Source organism: Rattus rattus, chromosome 3 (assembly GCF_011064425.1).
Source record: "Rattus rattus isolate New Zealand chromosome 3, Rrattus_CSIRO_v1, whole genome shotgun sequence".
Taxonomy (NCBI): domain Eukaryota; kingdom Metazoa; phylum Chordata; class Mammalia; order Rodentia; family Muridae; genus Rattus; species Rattus rattus.
In genome coordinates this window covers 91104362-91113520 of record NC_046156.1, presented here as the reverse complement: position 1 = coordinate 91113520, position 9159 = coordinate 91104362, and the positions used below count along the sequence as shown (strand labels likewise).

Sequence of the window (9159 nt, the reverse complement as noted above, 5' to 3'; positions counted from 1 at the left end):
AGGAATTCCACAAGTTTTGGCACACACTTGTTCTTCTGTGGATTGGACCAGTCATCTTCACCACATGGGTCACATAGTCTTTGGCCTATTGAGAAAAGAATAAGTAGATAATTGATGATTACTTTCAATAAATTTGTCATATTTAACAGTGAATAGTCTAGGGCAGTTAAAGACCTGAACAGTGTTTACTGGAAATCTACTATATAATTTATATAATATCTTAAAATTACAATCATAAAAGTGGCCTTGGTGCAGATGCTGTGATAGATTCTGAGTTGTTTTCAATATCAGGAAGTGATCACATCTCAACTTGATCTGTTGGGATTCTTTTTTTTTCTCTTGATAAGTTCCTTTCTTTCTCCTGAGTATATTGAATAAAAATGTCTCTGTCTTTATCAACTCAAGAATAGCCAAGTAATGAGAAACACAACTTCTGATAGGAAACAATCAAAACAACTAGCACACAGCTGGTTAAAACCCTAGCATTTTCATTCTCTCATGTATTATCCCCTCATGGATGAGAATTATGTATTTGCCTACTCTAAATCACCCAACAGTTAATGCTTAGTCATTGAGTGATGAGGTTGATGCTTTAAAGGAAAACAGAACCACCATTTCTGGTCCCTGAAATTAAAAAGGCTAATTCAGAGCAAGCATTGGCTAACAAGGAAAAGCTAATTGAGTCCATATTATGGAAGATGATAGAATGAGTTGACTCAGTGTTAAGTTAAAGATTTGGGCAAAACAAAACATTTGCTTTCAACACCTCTGGTCTGGACCACTCTGGATGGAATTCTTGGTGGAGTGTGTGGAACCTTTAGCAAGGGAGTTGTGCAAGGCTCAGAGTGCTTTCTTTTGTCACAGACCATTTTACTATTTTACATGATTACTCTTGTGGACCATGTGACAAAAGACAAGTGAATCTTAGTTTCTTCAACAAAAACATAAATAGAAATATAAATAAGTCTGCTCTAATATAGTTGTAGATGTCAAACCTGCCTATGTCACCTCTACTGAGAAGCAACTGAGCTGTATTTTATAGTAGTCCAAGCTGTAACCACTGTGCAATGCATGTGTCTTCAGGGCTTAGTACCTTAGGACAATTTGAAGACTTTTCTACAACTACTGTTAGTGTTCATTCTAGTTCAAATACAAATACTTAGAAGGTTTTATGAATTTATTCATATTTCATATTTTATATTTTTTGGTGTTTCCTTATGTACATGTTTTTAGGTCTTTTATAACTGTAGTAGAGAAAACAATATTATCCTTCATTCATACTGCACAGAATATTTAATAATTTAATAGATTTAAATTATTTTGCCATACATTGCTTATAACTTTTACAAAAATGACTTCAGGATTTCTTTGTGAGGAAATGTTTAATCTAATTTCATTATTATTCCTGAAAAAGTGACTATCTCTACCTGGTTTCTCTGACACATATCCATCCTCACATGGGATGCAATCAAAGCAGCATAGGGGTTGCCCTGGGCGATTTTTCCTCCGGGTACCTGGAGAACACACTTTTGTGCAGACTGAATCTGGAAGCTAGAAGAAACACAGAAGATGGACATAACAAGACCTTGAAACATTTCCACTTTTGAAATGGAGAACGTTTTGATTTGCATATCCATGGAGACATGTATCCCATTTATAAAGACGATGAACCCAGGATACTAAGCAAAGATAGCAGATAATGCATAATAATATGGAGAGCCTCATATGGAGAACTTCATCTAAAGGAGAGTCTTGTGTTTGACTCTGGAAATGCCAAACAATCTCTAATGACAGTTCTTCATCACCTTGGTGATAAATACCAAACTATTTTCACATATGTTCGTTTAAATGTAACAGCTTTCTAAGAATGTTTCTGGTTTGATGAGAGCTGTGACACCAATAACCATCTTTAGCTCCTGAAGGATATTTTCTTCAGTAATAGCACCCCAAAATATTTTTTATTGTACTTAGACACTCAGTGGTTGTCACAAAATGAAAAAATGAATGATCTGTTCCGTGTGAACTATTAATGTAGACAGTTAATGTAGAGAAAGCTTAGCTTGGCATGTTTTGTTGTACACGACATTTAGAGATTTCTGTCGCAATTATAGGCCTCTTTGTGTTTTTATATTCTACATAGATGTGCACCTGATATTCAGATTAATCTAAGCATTTACATATTAATCTCAGGAGATAAATATTTACAAACAGATGAAATATCTTTTGTGATCAATGCTTAGTGACACCTTATACAAACTAGTAAGACCTCAGCTCAGAAAACAAAACCAAAACCAAACTGAAAACAAAACAAAATCCTAGAACAGTGAAGCCTACAGTGCCCTAAACTGTTTCATACACAATACGCATTTTTGTGCTCTTTATGAAATTTAAATTTGTGTGAATTACATATAAATCAGCCTCATTAAATGAAAATAACCTCAATATCGGCCTCTCCTGAATTCCATAGCCTGAAGACAATGGTAGAAAAAGACTCTCCCTCTTGCAAAGGCTATGCCAGCATTCGAAACCTTGGGACCATGAGAGACCTAGAATCCCATAAACCAAACCAGTATTCCAAACTCCTGAGACTATGCCTATTTCCAGAAGCCTAGAGGCAACAGGAACCCCAAATGCAAAACTCCACAAGTTACACAGGTCCCTAAAACCCACTGGAGTGATACTACTAGACTTAAGGACTCTCTGATAACTACAACCATAGGTTCTTCAAGGCAGAAGATTACAAAGGAAACAAAGCAAGGGGAAATCATCCTCTTAATAAGATAAAGTCAAAATTGCAATCCCCAAACCCAGATTAGTATAGGCTGCTGTAAGAAACAAGCAAAACCACCCAGGGCAATATGGTACCAGTAGAGCCCATTTATCCTTCTCCAGCAAACCCTGGATATTAGTAACACAGCTGAAGCTCAAAGAAAATACCTTATATTTTAAACCCAATCTTATGAAGATGATTCAAGGCCTAAAAGAGGAAATGAAGAAGTCCCTTAAGGAAACCCAGGAAAACAGAGAACATTTATGGGCTACAAGAGACTCAACCATTAGTTAAAAGCATATATAGGCTATACCTAGGACCCACTCATATACATGGGAGATATGAAGAATGTTCTTTTTGTGGGTTCCCCAAAAACTGGAGTGAGGACTTTCCCTGACTCTTTTGATTGCCTATGGATTCTATTGCCCTAACTGGGCTGCCTTATCTGGCTTCAGTGAGTGAGGCCGTGCATAATTCTGTAGTAACTTAATGTAGAAGTTGGTTTGTACCCAGTTACCTCTTTTCAAAAGAGAAAGGAACAGGGGATAATAGGAGTGTTTAAGTGAAGGGGTGAATAAGAGATGAGGACATGCTATGATTTGGATGTAAAGTGAATAAGTGAATAAATGAATAAATAAATATGTACATAAATGAATACATATCAAAAGAAATCTAGAAAAACACAATCAAGTATGAGAAATGAATGAACATGTTCAAGACCTCAAAATAGAAATGTCTATGCCTCAAATGCAAGAGTACACACATTTGTAAAGGAAAATAGTTTCTAAATTATTATTGAAGATTGTTTATACACTGAACCCCATACATTAACAGAGGGAGTTGTCAAAACCACACTCTCACCAATGGATAAAGCATCTGGAGGGAAAGGAAAATATTTTCTAAATTATTATTGAAGATTATTTATACACTGAATCCCATACATTAACAGAGGGAGTTGTCAAAACCACACTCTCACCAATGGATAAAGCATCTGGAGGGAAACTAAAAACAGAAACAATGGAAGTAACATATGTTTGGACACAAAAAGCCCTAACAGGTATCTGCAGAATATTTCATGCAAACACAAAGGATATATCTTCTTCTCAGCAAACCATAGAGCATTCTTCAAATTGAATACATCCTTGTTCACAAAGCAAATCTCAAATATGAGAATATTGAAATCATCTCATGTGTCTTATCAGACCACAATGAATTAATGCAGGATTTTAATAAAAATAGAAACAATAGAAAGTTTACAACCTCAAGGAAACTGAACAACTCTCTATGAATGACCACAGGATCAAGTAAGAAATAAAGAAATTAAAGACCTGCTAGAACTCAATGAAAAAGAATGCGCAACATACCCAAAACGTATAGAACACAATGAAAGCAATTGTAAGAGGAAGCTCATAGCATTAACTGCCTTCATAAAGTAATCAGAAAGATGCCATGCTAGTAAATTAACAGCATACAGGAAAACTCCTACACAACAAGAAGCAAATACACCCAAGAGAATTAGAAGGCGATGAAATAAAGAGTTAGTTTTTTGAGAAAAATATACAAGACAGACAGACCTTTATCCAAACTAGTTATATGGCAGGGAGATAATATCCAAATAAACAAAATCAGAAATGAAAATGAAACTATAATACCAGACACTGAGAAAATTCACTGACCATTATGTCATATTATGAAATTCAATTCCATAATTGAATTGGAATATCTAAGAGAAATGCATAAATTTCTTGAAAAATACCACTTACCAAAGTTAAATCAAGAGTAAATAAACATTTTAAATAGATACACAGATCAAGTCATTACTGTTTTCCATCAAAAAAAGAAAGAAAGAAACAATGAAAGAAAGAAGGAAAGAAAGACCTCAGGGTCAAAGATTTTTGTACAAAATCCTACATGAGTTTCAAAGAAGAACTAATGTTTATTTCTGAAATTATTCCACAAAACAAAAAATGGAAACCACAATCATCCTGATACTGAAAACAAAGAAAGCCTCAAAAATGAAATATACACCAATATTCCTCATGTATACATGCAAAAATATGTACTAAATGTTTGCAAACCAAATTCAAGAGTGTGTCAAATATATCCTTCAACATGATCAAATAGGCTTCATCCCAGGGATAAAGGTATGTTTTAACATGTGAAAATCTGTCCATGTTAACTACCATGTAAATAAACTGAAAGAAAAACAACATGATCATTTCACTAGATGCTGAAAATGCCTTTGAAAGAGCCCAACACGAAGCACTTCTGGTTGTTGGACTCACAGAGAGCTGAAACCTAGCTCCGAGGAGCGTCTTCAGGCCCAAGACCAGAAGTAAGACCAACCTTACTGCTCCAAGTGACCTGCCTGGAGGACTCAGGACACACAAAGGCAAAATTCCTCTGGGACTGGACACTTCCGGCTTCTAGCTGGCACCAGAACCTCACTGATCCAGGCCCACAGCTACCTACTTCCAAACCCCTCGGGAGATAGAGCTCATCACCCAGATGTGTGGGCACTCCTGAGACTGCAGGGCAGGAGAGCCCACCGGTACTGCCTACCTTTGCCCACATTCCTGGCCCTAGAGGAAACTGTATAGGGCCACTGGGAACAGGAAGATAGGGGCACTCAAGTTGCAGGAGCCCTGCAGTCTAGACTATGCCTGGATATGAAGGGACCTGGTCAAACAGCTACCTGCACCCAAATCCAGGGAGAGGGAGAGCTGGACCTTCAGAGGGGAAGACACACCTGGGAAGTCAGAGGTTCTCTCTGCCCACATTTCTGACTGTAGAGGAAAACACATAGTGCCATCTGGGCCCCCCATGCACAGGGAGACAGGAGAAGGCAGGGCAGGCCCTTCTGGTTGCTGGCCTCACAGAGAGCTGAAACCCAAACCCGAGGAGTGACTTCAGGCCTGAGACCAGAGGTAAGACCAACTTTTCTGCTCCAAGTGAACTGCCTGGTGGACTCAGGACACACATCCACAGGAACGGCTGAAAACCAGTAGAGAGGAACGACTACACACCTGAATTCAGAACACTTTGTTCCCATAACAGGCTGAAAGAAAAGAGGAAAACAGGTCTACAGCACTCCTGACACACAGGAATATAGGATGGTCAAGCCACTGTCAGAAATAGCAAAACAAGGTAACACCAGAGACAACTTGATGGCAAGAGGCAAGCGCAGGAACCCAAGCACCAGAAACAAAGACTGCATGGCATCATCAGAGCCCAATTCTCCCCCCAAAGCAAACACTGAATATACAAACACACCAGAAAAGCAAGATCTAGATTTAAAATCATATTTGATCATGATGCTGGAGGACTTCAAGGAAGACATAAAGAACACCTTTAGAGAAACGCAGGAAAACATAAATAAACAAGTAGAAGCCTCTAGAGAGGAATCACAAAAATCCCTAAAAAAATTCCAGGAAAACCCAATCAAGCAGGTGAAATGGAAATAGAAGCAATAAGGAAAGGACACAGGGAAATAACCCTGGATATAGAAAACCAAAGGAAGAGACAAGGAGCCGTAGATACAAGCATCACCAACCTGGTCAAGGAAGAAATAAAGAAAGAAATTAAAGACTTCTTAGAATTTAATGAAAACGAAGGTACAACATACCCAAACTTATGGGACACAATGAAAACTGTGCTAGAGGAAAACTCATAGCTCTGTGTGCCTGCAGAAAGAAACAGGAGAGAGCATATATCAGCAGCTTGACAGCACATCTACAAGAACTAGAAAAAAAAGAAGCAAATACACCCAGGGGGAGTAGAAGGCATGAAATATTCAAACTCAGAGCTGAAATCAACCAAGTAGAAACAAAAAGGACTATACAAAGAATCCACAGAACCAAACGTTGGCTCTTTGAGAAAATCAACAAGATAGATAAACCCAGACTAATGAAAGGACACAGAGAGTGTGTACAAATAAACAAAATCAGAAATAAAAAGGGAGACGTAACTACAGAATCAGAGGAAATTCAAAACATCATCAGATCCTACTACAAAAGCCTATATTCAACAAAACTTGAAAATCTGCAGGAAATGGACAACATTCTAGAGAGACACCAGGTACTGAAATTAAGCCAGGAACAGATAAATCATTTAAACAACCCCATAACTTCTAACGAAATTGAAGCAGTTATTAAAGGTCTCCCAACCAAAAAGAGCCCAGGTCCAGATGGGTTCCGTGTAGAATTCTATCAGACATTCATAGAAGATCCAATACTTTCCAAACTATTACACAAAATTGAAACAGATGGAGCGCTACCGAATTCCTTCTATGAAGCCACAAATACTCTTATACCTAAACCACACAAAGACCCAACAAAGAAAGAGAACTTCAGACCAATTTCCCTTATGAATATCAATGCAAAAATATTCAATAAAATTCTGGCAAACTGAATCCAGGAACACATCAAAACAATCATCCACCATGATCAAGTAGGCTTCATCCCAGGCATGCAGGGATGGTTTAATATGCGGAAAACCATCAACATAATACATTATATAAACGAACTGAAAGATAAAAACCACATGATCATTTCATTAGATGCTGAGAAAGCATTAGACAAAATTCAACACCACTTCATGATAAATGTCCTGGAAAGAACAGGAATTCAAGGCCCATACCTAAACATAGTAAAAGCCATGTACAGCAAACCAGTAGCTAGCATTAAACTAAATGGAGAGAAACTTGAAGCAATTCCACTAAAATCAGGCACTAGACAAGGCTGCCCACTCTCTCCCTCCTTATTCAATATAGTTCTTGAAGTTCTAGCCAGAGCAATCAGACAACAAACAGAGATCAAGGGGATACAGGTTGGAAAAGAAGTCAAAATATCACTATTTGCAGATGATATGATAGTATATTTAAGTGATGCCGAAAGTTCCACCAGAGAACTACTAAAGCTGATAAACACCTTCAGCAAAGTGGCTGGGTATAAAATTAACTCAAATAAATCAGTATCCATCCTCTACACAAAAGAGAAACCAGCCGAGAAAGAAATTAGGGAAATGACACCCTTCCTAATAGTCCCAAGCAACATAAAATACCTCGGTGTGACTTTAACCTAGCAAGTAAAAGATCTGTATGATAAGAACTTTAAGCCTCTGAAGGAAGAAATTGAAGAAGACCTCAGAAGATGGAAAGATCTCCCATGCTCATGGATTGGCAGGATTAATATAGTAAAAATGGCCATTTTACCAAAAGCAATCTACAGATTCAATGCAATCCCCATCAAAATACCAACCCAATTCTTCAGAGAGTTAGACAGAACAATTTGCAAATTCATCTGGAATAACAAAAAAACCAGGATAGCTAAAACTATCCTCAACAATAAAGGACTTCTGGGGGGATCTCTATCCCTGAACTCAAGCAATACTACAGAGCAATAGTGATAAAAACTGCATGGTATTGGTACAGAGACAGACAGATAGACCAGTGGAATAGAAGTGAAGACCCAGAAATGAACCCACACACCTATGGTCACTTGATTTTTGACAAAGGAGCCAAAACCATCCAATGAAAAAAAGATAGCATTTTCAGCAAATGGTGCTGTTTCTACGAGAGGTCAGCATGTAGAAGAATGCAGATTGATCCATAGTTATCAGCCTGTACAAAGTTTAAGTCCAAGTGGATCAAGGACCTCCACATCAAACCAGACACACTCAAACTAATAGAAGAAAACATGGGGAAGCATCTGAACACATGGGCACTGGAGAAAATTTCCTGAACAAAACACCAATGGCATATGCTCTAAGATCAAGATTCAACAAATGGGATCTCATAAAACTGCAAAGCTTCTGTAAGGCAAAGGACACTGTGGTTAGGGCAAAACGGCAACCAACAGACTGGGAAAAGATCTTTACCAATCCTACAAGAGATAGAGGCCTTATATCCAAAATATACAAAGAACTCAAGAAGTTAGACTGCAGAGAGACAAATAGCCCTATTAAAAAAATGGGCTTCAGAGCTAAACAAAGAATTCACAGCTGAGGAATGCCGAATGGTGAGAAACACCTAAAGAAATGTTCAACATCTTTAGTCATAAGGTAAATGCAAATCAAAACTACCCTGAGATTTCACCTCACACCAGTCAGAATGGCTAAGATCAAAAACTCAGGGGATGCAAATGGTGGCAAGGATGTGGAGAAAGAGGAACACTCCTCCATTGTTGGTGGGATTGCAGAATGGTACAACCATTCTGGAAATCAGTCTGGAGGTTCCTCAGAAAATTGGACATTGACCTACCTGAGGACCCAGCTATACCTCTCTTGGGCATATACCCATAAGATGTCCCAACATATAACAAAGACACGTGCTCCATTATGTTCATAGCAGCCTTATTTATAATAGCCAGAAGGTGAAAAGAACCCAGATG

The 9159-nt window shown here is 37.9% G+C and overlaps 1 protein-coding gene across 1 annotated transcript in view; it reads right to left on the bottom strand.

The window, feature by feature from the left end:
* LOC116896819 (vomeronasal type-2 receptor 1-like) overlaps positions 1–9159 on the bottom strand; it is a 29005-nt gene that overhangs the window by 915 nt on the left and 18931 nt on the right. Inside the window, 2 exon segments of the mRNA XM_032898294.1 lie at positions 1–85; positions 1428–1551. The exon segment at positions 1–85 is cut by the window's left edge and continues 915 nt beyond it. Coding sequence (XP_032754185.1) covers positions 1–85; positions 1428–1551 — 209 coding nt within the window.